At 39.6% G+C, this 20701-nt stretch overlaps 1 protein-coding gene across 1 annotated transcript in view; it reads left to right on the top strand.

The window, feature by feature from the left end:
* COL4A5 (collagen type IV alpha 5 chain) overlaps nt 1-20701 on the top strand; it is a 73509-nt gene that overhangs the window by 14419 nt on the left and 38389 nt on the right. The window contains exons 3-8 of the mRNA XM_031554735.1: nt 9415-9474; nt 16759-16848; nt 18052-18096; nt 18782-18826; nt 18933-18995; nt 19724-19777. Coding sequence (XP_031410595.1) covers nt 9415-9474; nt 16759-16848; nt 18052-18096; nt 18782-18826; nt 18933-18995; nt 19724-19777 — 357 coding nt within the window. The remainder of the gene's footprint in view (nt 1-9414; nt 9475-16758; nt 16849-18051; nt 18097-18781; nt 18827-18932; nt 18996-19723; nt 19778-20701) is intronic.

Here is a 20701-nt window from a genome sequence, read left to right as displayed (position 1 = left end):
AAAAAAAAAGTTGGTCAAGAACTTCTACAAACATGTGCTTTGACTCTTAGGTTTTATACCATGATGCTTATTCTCTTACTATGTTTAGCCAGATGAATTGAGGGAAGTGATTAGTTAATGGGGTGTGTAATGATGCACTTCAAATTTGGATTTTGCTTTAGAAATGTTACTGCTTGTTAATAGGTAGGTTGCTCAAAAAGTGATGTTTCCTATTTATTTCCATGGAAACCACAACAGGTACAAAGAACACAACAGCTATTTGGTAGAGCAAATTCTCAGCTACAAAACAGCTTTTCAACATAGTCACCACCATTAGCTGTGCATTTTCACCAGCCGTGAATAAGAGCCTGAATGCTTCACTTGTGAAAATCTGCATCAGTGCAGGTGACCTGCTGTTTCACAACTGCTATGATGGTGTCATTGCTAGAAAATGTTGCCCATGCAGTTCGCCTTTCATTGGCCCAAACAGATGGAAGTAAAAAAGATTGTATGGTGGCTGTGGTAGGACACAGCCAAGACTAGCAATGTACTCCATGTTCTTCAAACAGGTACTGGGCCTGGTGTTGCCATGGTGCAAGAGAAAGGTTGTTTTTTTCTGGCCTGACCCAGGATGTTCAAGCTTTCAGCTTAGTCAGTGTAATGATGGCTTGTCAGGGCTCTAGGACATCCAGAAGGATCACCCCTTTCTTATCCCAAAATATAGTGCACATCACTTAACCTGCTGAGGGCTGTGCCTTGAACTTTTTCTTTGATGGGGAATCACACACTGCTGCCCTGTGGACTGCCGTTTTGATGCTGCTCTTAATGTTGATACGACATCTTGTCAGCAGCACTGGTGCAATCCAAGAAACTGTGATCTTCATCTCATATTGGTTCAGTAAGCCCTGACAAACTTGTATACGGTGTCTTTCTGTTCTGTTATGAAAGCATGAGCATTCATGGGACCCACCTGGAGCAAACTTTGTAATATTCCAACATTGTCACTATTGTTTCCAATGCATTGAAGCTGATATTCAGCTCTGTACACAGTTCCTTAGTTGTGTGCTAATTTGAGCAGTTGAGCTGGTTGAAAATCTCTTCATTTCATGTTGACAGTTGTGCATGGCCATCCAGAGCATTGCTTATCTTTCAGGTTGCTGTCATCACTGCTTAAACACTGCCCACCTCTAACAGTGGATGTGAGCACAGTGAGGTCTCCATTCAGCAAGTGCTGATGAATGTCAGTGAGTGCTGTGTTTTCATCATGGAGGAATTCAGTTCCACCCTTTTGCTTCATCCTTACTTCCATGTCAGACACCATTCTATCAGACTGCCCCTCTGCTGCCATCTGTCACGCAGCAATAAAGTGTAATGGGATATTGGTGGGAAGGTTCAGCCCCTACTGCCGTACTAACATCTACCTCTGATATAGTGAGCCACCATCATAAAGCAGGAGGCATTACTTTCAGAGCAGCCCTCATACAGTGCAGAGAGAAAAGAGTGGCCATCTGAAATCTGGGACTGCAGTGGCTTGTGCTGCTGTAGCTGACTTGCACAGATTTGAGCAATAAACTTTTGATCTGGAGGCTTGTGCTCTCGTTAAGCCCAAAGAGTGTGTATCTGGGAATCATAATTAGAACTCACAAAAGCAGCTTTAACTCTGCTTGTCAAACTCCCACAAAACCTTTTGTTTCTCAGTTATATTCATGTCTAGGCAAGTGAAAGGAAAGCTATACTTGCTGAAGATAAATGGTGAAATCTTTGACATGGTTGAGCAGCAAATCTTTAGCTAGGTAAGTGTGTAGGTATCCTGTTACACAGATCTTAGCAAGCTAATAAATATATGTTCTTCAGGAGCACCACCAAAATCAAGGTTAGTCTGTCTTTGTGGAATGTCAAGGCTGGGTTTTTCCTTCATTTATAAACACAGATATAAATAGCTCAATTTGAGACCTCTGTGTAGCTGCAGCAGGGCAAGTGCTGTAACCTTCCTCATAAGGCAAAGACATCTGCAACTGCTCCAGCAGGGGGATTGGGCTAGATGATCTTTTTAGGTCCCTTCCAGTCCCTGACATTCTGTGATACTGTGAACTACTTTTCTGGATGTTGAGTTCACTGCTTTTAATCAGTATCTAACAGCAGAGTTGGTCTTGTTGTCAGTAAGTTAAAATATCCACTATTTGTGTTCCCTTTTTCGCTAGCATTAAAATATTCTTACATTCTTAACTGAGTAAGCTGTTGAGTTTGAATGCTGAGGATGATGTTAGTGGTGGTTGGGCAGTGATGCAGCTGGAAGAGCTGTGTGATGCAGAACCTGTCCCACTGCATTTAAGCTTCCTTCTAGGAAAGTTCTTCTACAGTTGTCTGACAGGAAGTTGCAGTATCTACTGTGGAAATAACTATTATCAACTTCATCTGCTTTTGGTCATGACTTATAAGACACTGGGATTCATGTGGAAGTGTGTAGTAAGCACAGCAGTTTGACAAGCTGCAAGATGCTGTGAAACTGATTCTTGGCTGTTACAGTTGTATGCATCTGAGGTAATCTGGGTATTCTAGCAGGTCCAGGAAATACATTTATTTTCCTTTGTATGTGGTATAGAGATAGACCTTCAACTGTGAAGTCCTATGTCACTGTTTCTTGCAGTAGAAGACTTCAAATCCATGGATTTTAGTCTAATAACATTTACACAATTTCTCCCAGATCCCCTTTCTCTTTGGCTCTAAAAAAGCTTGTGAGGATGAGGCATGCTGGATGAGAACCTGAGAGATTTGATGTGCCTCTTGTTCTTTTGACTGTGGGCTTTGTGGGACTTGATAAGGCTATCAGAATGCAAGACAGTATTCCATTCAGCTCTTTCTTTTCTTTGCTCTCCAAAGGTAGTTGCACTGCCTTTAATTTTTATTACCTGGTTAGCTTGCTAACAAGAATAGCTAGTTGTGCTTTGCTGGCAAATACTGGAGCAAGAGGATTGAAACGGAGGTTGCTGAATGATCAGTGTGGCGCTTACTATGAGGAGCACGTGCTTTTTGCAGCAGGTGGAAGAAAGGGGAAGAATAAGCCTGAAGTACCTTGTGGTGTGTCCATCCTGAAGCTGCAATTATAGCTATCAATAACGCCCACTGATTACCTGCTGAAGATTTAAGCCTACTGCAGGTAGTGGAACGACTTGCAGACGTGCCAGCCTTGCAGAACCATCTCTGTTGTTCGTACACTTCCTTGCAACTGAGATAAACTGCAACTGCTGCTTTGCATGGCTTGAGTGCATATCATCTATTTATGTAGCTTTTGCTGCCTGCTCTCTGCTGCTCCTCACCAGCTGCAGTACTGATCCACAGTTCGGCATGCTCCTGTGATCCAAGTGTGTTATAAACTTTTAAATTTGCTTTAAAATGTTGGCCAATTTTTCCTAGGCAAAATTTCATTTCAGTGACTTCAGTGCGTCTCTTTGCTGCTGGAAGGCTCTTCTCGCCTGCAAAGTGGCTTATGGTACAGGGATGTCAGATAATGATGGTTCTCTTCAGGACACCTGCTTGTGAAGCTGGCTTGTGCATGTTAATCTCATGCACAAACAGATGGTGCGTGCTGTGGCTCCTCTAAGTGGTAAGGAGAGGCTTAGTGTGTTGCAAGGCCAGCACAGCAGCTAAAAGCAGTGGATATCCACTATCTATTTGCAACTCTTGCTTGACCTCTTGCTGCCACCTGAGCTGAGCTGCCAAGAGAGAACATATAGTCTGTTGATGGAAACTGTGCTTCTAGGTAGGTAAAGTAATGCTGCCGTGCTACTTTAGCAATGAGAGGGAGAATCGCACAGGAAATTCTTAATAAAAGAATGTGTAAAGAGGATGCTGGAGCAAGGGAATTAGTCAGTTTGTAAATGCTCAGGCTGTGCTTTCTCTTCTCCAACTGTTTGATCTGGATTGAGAATTCATTTGTGAGCAGTGTTTGTCACGTCAGAACACTTTCAATTGTTTATAAAGGCACCTTATTGATTCACTATCTGTGCTTCTGTAAGAATTTACACCTCCTTCTCTTGATTATTAATTTCTGATTTGTAAACTTCAAGTACTATTACATGACCAGCATCATCCCTTTTCATCTCTAATTTTTACAGTGGAAAGAGCATTAGAATATTGTTAAATAACTGCATGTTGAAGTACCTAATATGTTGCTTAAATACTAATGCATGCTTCAGCTTGTGGGTTTTTAGATGTGCCCTCCATCTGCTCTCTCCCTGCTGCCGAGTAACTTTCCTGCAGCTGGTGTATGTGATGGTAAATCACTTCAAAGCTCAACAATCCGAAGCTGAGGTATTGTTTAACTGTGCTGTTACTCGGATTCTGATTGCTTATGAGCAGGTTAATTGAACTGAACGTTTGACCAGTCCCCTATAACTTAGGAGAATCTTTTATTGACTACTACTATTAGGAAGTCCCCAGTTGTTGTTCTTTCCAGGAATAACATTTATCTACCTTGTGTGTGTTTGGGTTTTTTTGTTCTCTGAAATGTTTTGGCCGATGTGGTTGTGAATGGGAGGTGGGAGGAGTGGGCTGTGCTGCAGTTGCCTTGTGACTAACATCTCTAGGCCTGCTGAGAAAAGAGGGCAGTGTACCTAATGCTTAAAGCAGGTTTTCAGCTGAAACAAATCTTGGGGATAACTTAGGCTTATTCATTTTGCTACGCTGTCAGTTACAAATGTGGCCAAGAGTAAGAATTGACTGAGGTTTCAAATGTGTACTTTTTTTTTTTTTAAGTTTGCATTTCAATTTAAAGAATTTAAAACTTAAACACCATTCTGTTGGTGGCACAAAGCGGTTTTCCTCAGTTCATGTAAGGCACAAAAGACCAAGCTTGTCCTGGAAGAATTATCCTTTGACCAGAAAACCAATACCATCCCTCCTTTTATATACTAATGAAAAGAACTTGCTCTCCACACACTAGTTCAATGGGGTAGAAGCTGTCAGGAAAATCCAACGAAAGGATTAGCTAAACTTGGCTAGATTAATTAGACTCCTTGATTATGTCTTGCTACGCACTAGTAACAGCAAAAGAAATGGAAATGATAGTGAGTCCATCCTTACAGGTATGTGGTGAGGGGGGTGTTGATGGGAAAGCAGTAGGCAAGAAGCAAACCTCCACTGTTTCAGTCATTTCTTACAAGCTGCATCCATTCCTTGTCCATCCTCCTGTGGCTGAAAACTAAAAGATTTAATTGTTGTGAAGATCACGACCCACTCCTTATAATCTACCCCCAGCTCACTATTCCAGCTCACATATTCAGAAATATTCTTACCTTTCCTGTCACCTGAAGTTATGTGCATCATATTGAGCAGAGCTAGGACTCGAGCTGCTGCTGAAGGCTGCTCCAAGCTGCTGAAGGCTGCTGTCCGATCCAAGGCAGGTGGCCTTCTCACTTTCTCTGACGTGTAACAAATAAACCAAATGTAACTTTTGAGTTCCACTGAAGTGTGAGGCCTGGAAACACAGCCAGTCACTTAATTGCCTGAACTAGTGATGGTAAATTCTAACAGAGCAAACCGCTGACAGAAGTAATCCAAATCTTGGTCTTAAAGTAGGTTTTTCTGGGATTTCAATGCTGTAGTCATCCTATTTGCTCTCCTCAAACTTCCTGCTTATATGAAGGAGAGATTCCAAGCACTTCTACTCATAGTAAGCAGCTTGGATTCATTTACATTTATTTATTTATTTATTTACTTTGCATTAATGTGAGATACATAATTAAATCTGTGATATCAGAATCCTCTTTCTACTGAGTTGCTTTCAGACTTGTACTGGCTTGTTATGCAGTACGTGTTCTCCTGTAGTACAGTTCTTCAGCCTGCTTTCACAAGGAAAAAAGGCCTTGAGACTATTGAAAAGTCTAAACAAGAAGCAAGCTCTCATTTAGAACAGATTGCAAGCTCTTGAGTGTTTTGTTTTACACTGCTGACACTTTTGACTTTAGTCTTTGTTAAATTGCTGTATGACCCAGAAATGGCATGAGTCAATCTTGATAGAGGACAAATTCTCAGGGATTTTTCTCTTTCAACTGTTCAGTTCAAAAGCATTGATGTGGTGGAGGTAAAAAAAATAATAATAATAATAATACAGATTAAAAAATACAATCTGCCAAACTACTGCTTTTGTACAGGGAGATAAGTGACTCTGTGGATGGAATGCTTCTTGATAAGTTCGTGGGTAAAGAGATCTTCCCAGGGCTTAAGCCAAAAGCTGCTGCCATTTGATTACAGCAAGTGCTTGGTGAGAGCTTCTGATTACTGACTTGTTCAGCCTCCCGTTACTTCTGTCTGGGAAAGACTGTTTTCCTTTCCTGCAAGTAAAAGATCTCAGCTGGATATACAAAGCAATCTATCAAAAAGTGTTCAGTGAGTACACATCACTCTTTGAGACAGGATAATTGTCAAAGTTAAGAGGCTCCTCAAAGTATAAGGAATCCAGTCTGGATATATAGATGACTTCGGATGACAGTCACAGGTTTTGCGGTGTTGTTTTTTTTTTTTTAAGTTATGGTTTATGGTAGGAGCTATATTGATTAAATCACTTTAAAAATTGAATTAAGGAGAGAAGCACTTAAAAATACTTCATACAGGATTATTTAGACCCCTCATAATAAAAAAACAGTCTTTAATGCCATCGTATTGGAAAGGATGCACTCTGTTTTGGCATCACATCCACAGATATTTATTGCCTGCATATGCAAGAAACATACGTACTTTGTCAGCTCTGTAAAGATCAAAATCAGCACAAGTATCACAACCAAGCTGATTTAAAGCTCATTTTGCTTTGTTTCAGCATACTCAGATTTGAGAGGCTGTTACCCACAACATGTGGGAAGCTACTGGGAAAATCTTTTCTCTTCCTCAGAGGAAAAAAAAAAAAAAAGCATCAGGGAAGGGGAGAATCTTAGGGTTGTCTTCCTGCTTCTCAGGGAAGAGTACAGTAAAGTCAAAGCCAGGCTCCTCTTACCCTGTGTAGGCTGAGACAGTGGCTACTCATCATGAGGAACTGGTGAGATTTGGGGGATGCTCTTCACCATGAAGGCAGCCAGCCCCTGATCAGGGCCTGGAGAGGCTGTGGGTCTCCAGCACTGGAGCTGCTCAAGGTACAGCTGAATGTGTTCCTGTGCGACCTACTTGAAGTGGCCCTACTTTGGGTGATCCTTTCTGTACTTTATTCCATGATTTCTTTTCTTTATTGATTGTATCCATTGCGTGCAGTTGTCACGTTGGCAGGATTGGTGTTGAAGATGAGTTAGCACTAACGATGGAGTTTTCTGATTTTTTTTTTTAATTAGAGAATCAGTGGCAAAGGAGAGAGACTCTTCTGAGTTTGTATCTAAAATCTTTACAAAATTTTGTGAATATCTTGTTTTGTGAAGGACATATTCTCACCTTCCCTCTCTAAATTCTTCTTTCCACATCCAGACCAATTATTTTCTTTTACATGAAGACTCAGGAAAATTTCTGTAGGAAACATTGTTCGAAATGTAAGAGAAAGACTAAATGAATCTCTCTGTTCCTTAACCTAAATAAATCTTTATTATGCTTTGTGCCATTGTGATGGTGCATTGTTTTAGACTGTGCTTTACCCACTGTGTAGCTTTGTGTTTCTAGTTACTGATGATTTATTTTTGCCCCTGTCTCTTGGAGGCAGCAGAGACCTTCAAGTAGATCTGTGTGATCTCCTTGCAATAGGACATTGACACTGATGCACGATAAGTACCTGCTGTTTCTTTCTCCTAGTCTTGTATTGTGAGGCAAGGGAATATTATGTGTAGCTAAGGTTGATCTCTTTTAAATAAAGCAAGATTAACCCTAAAACTAGTTTAAGCTGAACTTGCTTTTTAAAATACACTTCTGAAAGTGAGAAGGATCTGATGCTGAGTTCAGAAGGTCAGTTGGGCTGAAAGGTGACATCAGGAGGGCATCAGCCAAACACCCTGCTCCAAGTGGAGTCAGTGATGAGGTCAGCCTGGTTATTCAGGGTCTAGTCTGATCTTTGAAAACCTAACCTGGCTACTACTAAGATTCATCTTCACTTTAGGAAACATCTGAATAATCTCCTGATAACTGAGAATTTTGAATTTCTGTATACATCAAATCAAGGACCTGATTAGAGAAGCTGAAGATTTGGAGATATGCCTTAGCTTTGTTGTGTGGCACTACTGCGACGGCGCTGAAAGCTGTGTCTTGTGAAACAGGATACTTTATTTATCCTGGGTTTCTGTAGCTTCAGGTGAATTAAGCTGCTTTGCTGTCTTCATTCTGATGCTCCGTAGTGTGTTTAGGCTAAGAGCCAAGATGTTAGTAATGCCAGGTAGGTGATGGGTCATGTCTCTGTGATAATGAGGGCTAGAATTGGTGTGTGGGTGTATTGAGTACTGACAAACTGGCTCGTCTCCTGCTCAGCTGAAACTTTCTCTGTACATACTGTTCTTTGCAGGTTATTTGAGGTTGAGTGGAGAAGCCCAAACCCTCAGCTTTTTCAGCTGTTAATTATGTGTTGTAATTTATTTATGATGCTACACATGTTCTCAGCACAAATTAAATCCTCAAGTATTTGGGGCAGAGTATCTTCTAATGCTGGTCATGGTTTTTAAGTATTAAGAGCTGTGGGAATTGATTGCTGTCTTATGTATGCTATAAAGTTTCTCTTCCTCCACACATCTCCCTTTTTTTTTTTAAGCACACCAGTCTGCTCACTTCTGAAGTCAACACAGAACTGTAGTGAGTATCATGCTGGAGCTGGGGAGCATTCAGACTGAGCAGATGTGATATCAAGAACTTGTCTGGCATCGCTATGAATCAAATTCCTTAACTCCCTCCTCTGACCAATGCACCTCCCAGACCCTCTCGCCTCCCCCTTATGTGAGGGAGCGTTTTAGCTGACTTGTCATGCTCAGTAGAGTGTGAATGCAACTAGATGACATCTGGGTGGTCTTTTGTTTGTTTTTTAAAACCTCTTCTGTGTAACTGTGCTGTGGAGGCATGAATTAATTAGGCACTACAGATCTTTCCATAACTACCATAAATAAGGCTTGGTTAAACTCTTGTTCAAAACCTGACATCTACTGGTGAGAGCCATAAATGGATGCTGTCAGTGTGGTGACAAGTGCTGAAGAACCCGTTTTATTAATGTTCTTTAGTCATAGGTTGCATTTTACTTTGTCCTGGAATAAATAGTTCTTGAGTAAAATAAACATTAAAATGCTAAGGAAACTAATGTGTAAAAGTGTAAGTCTCTTAATAAAGTTAATCAAGTTTCCAGTAGACTGTATATGCTGTGAATGTGTATATAAGGTCTAGGTGACCTACTTTATAGGCTTATGTTCTAGAATAACTTTAGTAGTATTGCAGACTTGATGCTGCCTTACAGTGATTCACAACATGTAATCTTTTCTCATGTCTTTAAAGGCTTGCCATGGGTGTACATCTCTAACCAAATGTGATTGCAGTGGAGTTAAAGGAGAAAAGGTAAGAATACCTTATGTGATTGACTAATGCACAGACCTTTGCTTCTGTACAGCTTTGACTTCCACTCCTGCTGTATTCTTATGTAGCCATTCATGATTCTACCATTGGTACTACTTACAGTTTTACAAATTTATCCTTAGAGGGTATAGTGCGTACTCATTATTATTTTTTTTAGGGCTTCAATGCTCTAGATTAATTTGACACATTTCAAAGGTGATTTTGAAGTTGTATAAACAAGTATAACACCAAGTGAACAAATGTGATGCAAAATCTTAAGTTACTGCCTTGATTCAATATTATGCTATTGCAGAATTTTATTATTGGCTGAGATTAAAGAGGGCAGATGTCCAAAACTCATAGCAACTTATGGTGCTGTACTTATCATCCAGATGGCTGTAGACAAATGAGGTCATTCCTTGGCATTTACTTACTTTAGTCCATCAAGTATATTTACGATATATGTATCTAGTAAAAAATAACATCATCTTGATGGCAAGTTTAGAGTTTGATTGGGCTAGCTGAAACTTCAACCTCATTGGTGCATTTCCTTCAAATAGAGGTGGCTAAACCGGATGTATCGTAACACCAGTCACAGGACTACTTTGGGTTTGGTTTGAGGGCATTCCAGCAGTAGGCTTTACATTCCTAATACAACCATAGCTGGTGCAACTTTGGAGAATCCATCTGTGATGTACAGTTAGCTGTTTTCTGAATTAGTCACAGATATTTTGTGAATTCAGTAAATAAAATTATCTGGCAAGTGTAGATACAAAAACTTTGGAGTACGTTTTCTGGCCTTCTAAATAAAATAATAATGGGAACATAGTGTTTTTGGCACCCACTTCTTAAAGTGGTAGACACACAATGCGGATTTCCACTCTTAGAATGGAAGACTTACTGTGAGATTTGAGAACTTTGGATTCCTTCTTCACCAAAGTCGAGTTAAACAGTGCAAAAGTCTGTCAGGCCTCTGTATTTTTATTAAACAGCCTTTCAGAAGCTTGCAGGCCATCATGGTGGAAAATGAAAAGCAAAGCCTGCACTTTTAGGTGTGATAGGTTGCCTGTGCAACTGGTTTGATCATACAGATGCCATTACATTAGTTTCCTACAATTATGAAGGCACCAGTATTTGGTGTATTGATTGGTTTGACCATTCGGTTCTGGGGAGCTATACAAGACCCTCACTGATGTCCATAATGCTTTGTTAACTTTTTTTTCACAGCCCTAAACTTTTTCTAAAATCTCATATAGTTGCAAGATATGTAGAGCTGTCCTCAGGTGATGAGGCTTGACCCATCACAGCATAGCAGTTACTTAAACATTTGATGCAGGTTTTCCGGCCTGATACCTCTTGAACCTAACTTTCTTGCAAATTATCTTTGTACCAGTTGAGTGTAAACTTCCCACAACAAGCTTCAGGCTTCTGCTTTGTATCTGATGCTTAGCATTTGGTATTTGTGCTTCCTTCTGTAGTGACCTCTGAACCAGAAGTCAAACTCTATAGTTCCTTGTCTAATTGGCGTATAAACAGCATTAGGCAAGGAGCTGTTTAAATAATCATCCCTCTTTGATTCTCCATTGGAAATGTGACAGTGTACTTGTAGGATTACTGGAAGTCAGGCGTATGGAGCCTGATGATGTACTGGGAAGACAGGAAAAGCCTTGTCAAATGCACTCAGCTGAGCCCTGCACTTCTGTTTCATTATGGACCTGCAACTAGCTTCTGCATCCAAGTTGCTGTCCACTTGCATTAAGTCAGCTAAGAAGTGCTGCTTTGTTCAGCTCTGCAGAGCCTACTTGTCCCTGTGCAGATTCAGAAGTAACCTTCTTTCTAAGTATTCTAGAGTTCCTTTCAGGATATCCAATTTCTAACAAAATAATACAAATTGAACTGCAAATAGGAAAATTATTTTCATATTTTTCCTTGGGGAACTGCAGCTCTTAGTTAACTGCTTCATGCCATCAATGATTCTGTCTTGAGTATTTGTACCAGTAATATGTTTTCTGTTGCACCAAAGCCCTGTAAGTTTTGTTGTCTTTTTTTGGCGGGGGGATGGGGAGGAGGGAAGGGGGCGGAAGGGAGGAGGGTGTGGGGGAGCCCATAAATAACTGACAAAAATCATTGCAATGAAGGTTTTCTGTTCAGGTTCACCTTACTAAACTCAACAATTAAAATGTGTAGTATAGGGGAAAACATGTTTAATAGTTATCATGAATAAACAAATAATTTACTAGAAAAGTTAGAGAAAACTGGTAACAGCTGAGATCCATTCTGTCCTGTGCTTGCAATAAGCTGCTGCTTAATGAACTGGATCTGGCAAGAACCTGTTGAAACCAAAGGAAACAATTGAGCTGCTATATACAGGAAATTAAAGCAAATGATTAAGCTGGTATATATGGATGCTTACAAGAATTACTTGTGCTTGTCTACTACATGTGAATAATTGATTCTTCCTTAAGGAAATGAATGATGATTGGGTTTGAAATAAGTGCTGCCTGGCACTTATGAGATGAATCTGCTTCAGTGCAGCTCCAGCTGATGATGACTGAGAGGCAAGGACTACAGCAAGCAGACTGCATGCATCTTGGTCACCAACAGGGCATGTTCTCCAAGATTACTGTGGTTTTGCTTTAAAGTAGTGCTATTAAAATGTTTTCCTACCTCTCCCTAGTAAGGTATTCCCATTCCTTCTCTGAGGCTTGGGTTTAGAGCTGTCAGTGTGTCATCTCACTGAAAACCAAGTCTCTAGCTGTGATAGAAACATGTGGTTCAAGTTGGGAGGCGTTACAGGGCTTTTTTTGTTTTTACATCATCTAAGGTGCAGTTTTACTTCTAAATAACTAGGAGTATGTTATGCTATTCTATATTATCATACTTATTTAGTGCTACCCATTCAAATTAAGCTAAACAAACCAGTTAAGAAGCCACCCTTTTTTTAATGTATGATTAATTTATGGCCTTTTAAAAAAAGGGCTTCAGAAGATGCCAAGATAAGTGGGTTTATTGATCATAAAATAAGAGGTGCTGAAGAATCCTGTGGCAAGTTCCTAATTTAAGAGTTTGGTTCACAGGATTCTGGCAAGAAAAACTTGTAATACTTGAGTTATGAAGAGAGTTTGGATACATGGAGTCTGTAGCCTCTTACAAAAACAAATAAAAAGAATAATCTTATTTTTGGAATCTTCTGACATATGTATTTGGAGCTCTGAATTTCAGGAGGCAATTCAGTAAAATCATCAAGCAAGGTTCCAATTTTCTTGGGCATTTATCACAATAAAATATAGTGCAGGTGTGACAAACTCAGCTGTTTTCATTGCTGGATAAAAATAGCTAAGAAAAAATTGAAACTTCTCAAACTTCAGTCACTATCATGAATAATTACTTGCTTCATAAATAATGTCTCAAACTGCAATAACATTGTCCTGTATTCTGAGATGTTTACAGACCCTGTGACTTCTTTTGGGAGATAAAGCAGATCTGCTGAAGAAATTCTCTGTGTTGAAGAATACAAATTATGCTAGAGTGAATTTTTTTCATTGTACTCTACCACAGAATTAAACTGTCTTCAACACTGCTCATGTTTATGGCTGGCTGATGTGTGTGGTTTTTGAGAAAGGCCTTGATTATATAGTTCTATTTGTTAGTGCTTTTAATAGGAACTGTCACTTAAAGCATAAGCTTAGGTTATTTTGTAAATGTTTTTAATTCTCATCTCTCAAGCAACATTTGTGTTCAAGCTTGTAAGTTGACAGTTCTGCCACATCTGTGTAACTGCTTGAGGGCAATTGCATTGGAACTACTGTGAATTTATCACTGAGATCAGGATCCGACTCCTTGCCCATTCCCAGAAGGTAATGATGGCTTATAGCTGATGAATCTTTATTCTGCTATGGAATCCTGTCCTCTAGGACTGGAAGATGAGGTCTGGGCTGACCTAAACCTTTGCTATTTTGTTTATTTATAGCATCAAGTCTGAAGCAAAAAATATTCAGACTTTCTTGTTTCTATTTTTACTTCTTGTGGTTGTTTTTTCTTTGCTTCAAGAAGAACAGGCTGGCAAGACTGGCAGTTTTTGCATCTGTAATAAAATATAGTGCATGTTACCTAGAGACTTCAACCTCACTCCAAACAACATAGTGTCCTTTTACTAGCTTTGACACTAGGGGAAAGGTGTTAAATAAGTCTTTTCTGTTTCAATATGTGCTTGCAAGGAAACACAGGAACTTTTCCCTAACAAATTCAGCATTATAGCATCTGAGTCTTGCTGCATACAGTACCCTATATGCAAGATGTACAGTAAGAAACTCCGGAAAGTCTGGAATAAGAACAAGCCATATCTGAAAACTCTTCTCACTTAGGGAATCCTTTTATGCAACACTGGAAAAGAAAACAGTTGTTGGGGGAAAAAAAAAATCTCCTGACATCTGTATTCCAGAGCTGGATCAGGTTGGCTTCTCCCTCAGCGGTCATTTCGGATAAAAAACTGGTTAGAGAAGTAGTGATTATAGCCCCAGTCTTTCCTCTGTATCTGGTTTGGTACAGCTCCCTCAGGAAGCATTTGGTGCAACTCCTTAGCAGTTTCCAAATCTAGTCCTTCATCTGGTTGTCTTGAGTGTCATTTGCTGGCAACTCCCCTGGCATTGCTCTGACGATTTCCTCACGTAATGCTCACATTGTAACTGTTCACTTTCAAAGCTTAGAAGAAGAAATTAGACTTAGAAAATCCTATTTTCACAGTTGCCTCCAATATTTCTTTCAACTGTTTGACTTAGTTTCCTCTTTCACTTTTAAAGGCTGTGGCTTGCCAGTTAGGTGACTGTTCAGAGTGGACACCTCAGAGCAGTTGCACTTTAGAGAACCATCTGTCAGCAGCAGATGACATGGAAGGCCAACCTTCTGCTAAAAGTTTGTTCTAGTATCCATTTGCAGATGTCACTTTCTCTAACAAAAACATGACATGTGTCCAATGTAACATTAATAGACATTGTGTAGCCTAGCTTGTACCTGATGCATCTGGCATGCCTCTCCTATGTGAGTATTTCCTTAGTGTGCAAAGACTGTTCTTGCCAGAGCTTGTTTCCAAGTCTGGCTCTGCCTGATGTTTTCCTTATTGGGCACTCCCAAATTCCTCCTTCTCTCTCCTTCAGGGACATGCTAACCCTTTCATATCTGGGCCTGAGCTTATAACATTTCTGCAGTCTTGCATTTCAAGGGAAGCAGCATCACCACTATAGCTCCACGTGAAAGAAGAGCCTGGAGTTCCACATGCAAAAAGGCACTGCCAAATTCAAGCTATCCTGAATTTGTATTTAATCAGCATTCCATGGGAGAAAAAAGATACCTGTCCTGTGTAAAAGAGCAATACGTGATCTACAAGAAAAAAAGTAATAGTTTTGCATTTTAATAGAGGAACGAAGGTTAGCAGACCAGATAATAATCCTTATCCAAGAAGTTTATCTGAATCTCATTGTGTATAGAACTAAAGTTACAACTCATGTTTGGCACACAACATTAAAGCCATAATCCAAAGGACTTTCTTGTTTTCCAAGCAAGCAGTATTGCAAGCAGCAGAGTAGAGGTCGTGAAGAGAATCCCTGCTACTCTTACTATTTTTTGTTGTTTTTTTTTTTTTCTGTTGATCAACACATTCTGTAAGTGTTTTGAATGTAACTGCTAGTTTCTTCTCTGCAGTGGAATGCAGAGCACCTGCTGAAGTAGTGCAGTGATAAAATTAGAATTTAAGAGTAATTCTTAACCCTGCTATCCTACTGGGTAACTAAAATCAGCATAGAGATGGTATGGAAAGTAGAAGGGAGGTGAGCAAAGCCATGATTTTACCTTTCGCATATTGCATTCAAGGCTGCAAGTAGATGCTTCTGCTGTCTTGAAATCTCCAATTTTCAGTTCTTTGCCTACATTGTCCTCTTGAAGATATGAAATTCCTGGTTCAGTTCCTTCCCCTGGCTGAGGAGATCTAGGCAGGGCCTCCCAGTTCTTTAGGGAACACCATAGCTGACACATTGACAGGCAGTAGATACAGGAGCTGCTCTTTGAATTTTTGCTGAAGTGGTACAAGAAAATGAAACTTCAAGATGAATTAAAGAATGCACAGAGGACTGCACAGCTCAAACCTGGAGATTATAAGGTGCTTGTTAGAATGCAACAATGAGCTCAGGCCTCTCTTTTGTTGGCAGTTCCTGGAGCTGTGAAAAAGTAATTTGGGTAAATCTATGTAAGTTGCCTTGCAGGTATCTGTAAAGCAATAAGGAATAATGCTGAGCAATTGCTTGTTAGGTAAGCTTGTATATTTGCTGGTTGGTAGAGCTGTAGGAAATAAAAATTGATGTAATTGAAGAGTATACAATAACCTGTGTGCATAAAAAGGCACACCAATTCTGGTATTTCCTAACTTCTTTTTTTACCGATTGTAACCTTAATATTTATTGATTTTTTTAATGAATCTATTGTATAGAAGAAATAAAAGTAAATATTTTTTGAATTTGCAGCTGTGAACATCCTGAAACTGCAGGAAAGCAGCACACTGTAACACAGTTTACAGAGGGACATACCATGGTGTATGGCAGAGGTGTATCTGTTACACTGAGCTGTCATGGCTAATCACTGCATAAATATTCACTGAAATATAGTTGCTGCTTGGGAGGTTAGAATTTTAGCATGAGGTATGAGGTAAAAGGGATAAGAAATGTTATTTTGGTGTTATCTCTGTTTCTCTTGATTTAAATTGTAAGCACTTAAAACTGGAACCATCATTATATTCTGTCTTTAAATAGTGCTTAACCTATAGTGCACGGCCACAATCTCAGTTACTTGTATATAACAAAGACTAATCTTATATCTGTGAAATGACGATAAACAGCACAGTATAGCAGCAGTCCATACCTATCTGAGCATTTCTGTAGGTATTGCAGTGGAAGCTGAGTTTTCAGGAGAGACCTGATGACTAACAAAGCTATGCTTTTAAGGAAGATGGGAGAGTTCTATGGAAATTATCAGCCCAGGAGAGTTGCTGTTGAAATGTTACTGTCAATAGGTGGCTTAAATAGTGGATGAACATCTATGAAACCTGTTTAAGGGGTGTAGGTAAAAGCAGTGCCTGTGTACAGGAATTTCTGTAGCTAAGCTGGTGAGATATATAATTGCATTGTTAGAGTTTGTATGATAACTTCCTACTGAAATGCAGAAAAATAGTTTATTTTATGAATTTCTTCAAAAGTATCTATGCTTTTGTCATATTACTATCTGCACATATCCTTTTTGTAGGGTGAAAGGGGATTCCCAGGCTTGGAAGGACAGCCAGGTCTGCCTGGGTTCCCAGGCCCAGAAGGGCCTCCTGGTCCCAGAGGTGCAAAGGTAAGTCCCAATTCACTTGGACAGGATGGAAATGCTAGGTAGTGTTAGCTTGCTTGTATTGCTGGTCCCAAATCATTCCAGAATTCTTGATTATCATCAGCTTACTAGTAAAAATCTTCTCTAGGTAGTATACCAGGTTAGGATATGTTAAATTGTTTGAAACAGTCAACCATAAGAATGTTGCTTTAAGTTTCCTGTTGTTCACCTACATGTGCCTGCAAACACTGTACGTGCACTTGTATCCTTTCCCTAGGACTGTTGCTAAGGTCAGAGAACAGGTTTGGCAAGGCGCCGTGATGTTGCTGTATTGCTGCTTGCAGTAATGCATTACTTGGTTTACTGATAAGAGTGGTGTTCAGCTCCTGGAGGGGCCCCACCAGGTTGGGCAGTACTGCAAACTAGGGTTTGCACCTGGTGACATTCTTGGGCTGGGTTTGGGTGGGGTGATGCAAATGAAGACATCATTGAGCTCTGCAGAGACAGCTGGGGAATGTTCCTTGTGTTCCCTGCAGTTTTAGTTTGTTTTTGTTTGCTACTGAATTACATTACCTTGTTCAGATGGTATACTATACTATTAAAATGTTGAAATGCCTTTCTCTGAATGCATTTATATTTAATATATATATAAGCTTATCCAGGATCTGAAGTACCCATAATTTAAACTAACAGAAGCATAGCAATCAGGGGAAAAAAATAGTAGGTAAGTGATAAGAATAATCAAAAGGCTATGCTGAGAGAGAGAAAACTAACATATAACAACAGAGAAACAAGAAAAGGGTCTTCTATTAGAAGCCACGATTGTGTTTTTATTCTAATAATACCCTTCTTCTTGGCCTTTTACTATGAAGTTTAATGTTTTCTATCTTGTGTTGCCCACAAGAGGTCACTGCAGTATATTTGATGGAAGAAAGCAGAAAGTGTCTGCTCCTGTGCAAGCTGAAATAACTTTGAGAAATAACCATTTCCTCTGTTGTGGCTTATCAGCTGCAACAAACAGTTTTCAATGTGAGATCCAATGCCAAAAATGAAATTATTTTGAACCTTTTTACTCAGAAAGTGATAACTTATGTAACTGTTAGCCATCTTGTTATAAAAATTAAAAGTAACTTTTATCACATGGTTTACTTTGATAGAACAAAATGATTGCAAACTTGAATGTTGTTTTGTTGGTGTGGTTTTGGTTTTTGTTGTGTTTTTTCTTAGGGTGATGATGGACTTCCAGGACCTATTGGCCCCAAAGGAGTCAGAGTAAGTATTGGTACCTTTTTCTAGTGATATACTGGAATTATGGGTCAAGCTAGGTATGAGACGGGATCCTCACAGAAGTGATTTTGGGAGGAAAGAGTAATTAAGGAGAGTAATGTATCTATCAAGTAGAAAAGATTTTATTACTTTATATAAATAATCTAAGATTGTGTAAGTAATACAATTAATTACTGCAATAATTTATTATGGTACAGAATCTTATGTATTATTTATATGATTTTTCATAAAGCCATAAAGGAGAGTAATCCCAATAGTATATATATGTTATATTAGTATGCCAAGTCAATATGTGAGAGATTAATTTGTCTGGAAGCCCTTTACTTTTTGTGAATTTGCTTCTTTTTGTCAGTCTCCTCAGCTGGCAACAATTGATGCATCACTGTCTTCAGTGGTACATGGTCTTCTTTTGTACCATGAGTTGTTGCTTTTTTCCCTCTGTATGTCTGCATACTATTATCTTAGTTGTTCTGCATGGTCTTCTCTGTTTTTATGTTATTCCCCTGAAAGAAATGTTAGAACCTTGATGACTGCCCAGTATGACATTCTGATTTTACAGATGATTCTGTTTCTTTTTTTGTTATAGGTTTCTTTTAGTATTTCTGTAATTCCTTTTATATATCCAGTGGCACCATACTGTTTAAAACATTCATGGTTAATTTCCTTTTAGGGACCACCAGGGCTTCCAGGATTTCCAGGAACACCAGGACTTCCTGTGAGTAAGAATGGGCTATATAGATATGAAACTGATCCATTTTGTCTTTCTGGCCCAGAAGGCTATCCTGTGAACTAACTGTTCTATTCTGTTTTCATCTTCAAAGGGTTTACCAGGACAAGATGGGCCACCAGGACCTCAGGGGATCCCAGGCTGCAATGGAACAAAGGTGGAATTCCTTTAAAATTCTAAACACTACAACAATAATGTGATAAAGAGCTTCTGTTTTTCTGATCATGGCCAGTGAGTTTAATTTATTGTGATACTTAAAGTTACTGAGCTGTGCATGTAATTCTGGAGTGATTCACAGGCTTGCATCCAAGACAAGAGGTCATGACCTGATATCTAAAGCAGCAACTGTTCATCACAGCATTAGTACTCTGCAGGCATCATTGTTAACTTCTTTGGTACTTCTTCCAGTACTTAATTTTTTGATTGACAACAGAGGAATGTGTCATAATTAGAATAATATGCTATAATCTTTGTAGTAGACTCTTGCTACCACGGAAAACTTACCACAAAACAGTGGGACGTTTTAATTATTACTTTTTAATAATAATACCTTGAAATACTGACTCAGTGTCCTTGTTGGAAGGGATTGATTTTATTCAAACGTGTTGCTTAGCTTCACTTTATGATCTTTCTTTTTGAGAAGCTGATCTTTAGCACTGTGTGCTTTATCCCTCTCTGCATTACAGTTGCTTGCCTGGAGGTTTGAAATATATGAATTTGGAAAGCTCTGTTTCAGTCACAGTGTGATTTTTGCAAACCATTTAACCTACAGATTATTGCAATTGCTAGCTAACAATGAAACTGGGCTTTTCAGTAACCTTTTGTTTATCTGTTTTTGTTATGTTTCGTTTTGCTTTTTGGCTAATTGTTATCTTCAACCCTCAGGGAGAACGTGGGTTCCCAGGCAGTCCAGGTTTTCCAGGTTTACAAGGGCCTCCTGTAAGTACAAGTTTTCCAACTCAGCTGCCTGTAATCCACTGAAAAAATCCTACCTAAATCTGTGAAAGCTCAGTTAACAGGTTATGATTATTCAGAATATTTTAGACGTCCAGCAAAAGAGTGAGCTCTTCTGAGGGATGCTGTGGCAAAGCGAATAAAAAGCCTTTTGAATTCCCCCATACTGAGATACTTTGCTACCTGCAGAAAGATACAAATACATGCATATATGTTAGAAAGGCAAGATCTTGTTACTGTCCTCAGGTGGATGGGTGGATTGGTGTGTGGGTGTGTGTGTGTGCACGCGTGGTGTCAGGTGATGATTGATGGGACAGAAGAAAGAAATAGGATGGTTTGGATTAAAAGGGAACTTAATGATGATCTAGTTCTACCCACTGGCCATGGACCGTGATTTTTTCCTCTAGACCAGGTTGCCCAAGTCCCCATCCCACCTGCATTAGGACACCCCCAGGGATGGGATATTTTCAGCTTCTTTAGGCAGCTCTGCCAGTGCCTCACTACCCTCATTGTGAAGAACGTCTTAATATCTAATCTAAATCTCCCCTCTTTTAGTTTAAAACCATTCCCCTGTCCTGTCACTACCCTCACTGATAGAGTCCTTCCCCAGCTTTGTTTTAGGCCCCCTTTAAGTAACTGGAAAGCCATTAATAAGATCTCTCCAGAACCTTTTCTTCTTCAATCTGAACAACCCCGACTGTCTGAGGCTGTCTCCATAAGGAGAGGTACTCCAGCCCTCTGGTCATCCTAGTGGCCTCCTCTGAACCCACTCCGACAGATCAGTGTCCTTATGCTGGGGTCCCCAGAGCTGAACAGAACATTGAACAGACAGGATAATAGGAGGCAATAAGAAAGCAAATTGCTAGCAAATGGAAATATAATGCTGAATATTTACTGTCAAAGTACTTT

Source organism: Meleagris gallopavo, chromosome 9 (assembly GCF_000146605.3).
Source record: "Meleagris gallopavo isolate NT-WF06-2002-E0010 breed Aviagen turkey brand Nicholas breeding stock chromosome 9, Turkey_5.1, whole genome shotgun sequence".
NCBI lineage: Eukaryota > Metazoa > Chordata > Aves > Galliformes > Phasianidae > Meleagris > Meleagris gallopavo.
Note: the sequence above shows the minus strand (reverse complement) of the source record. Positions and strands in the feature narration are given on the sequence as shown.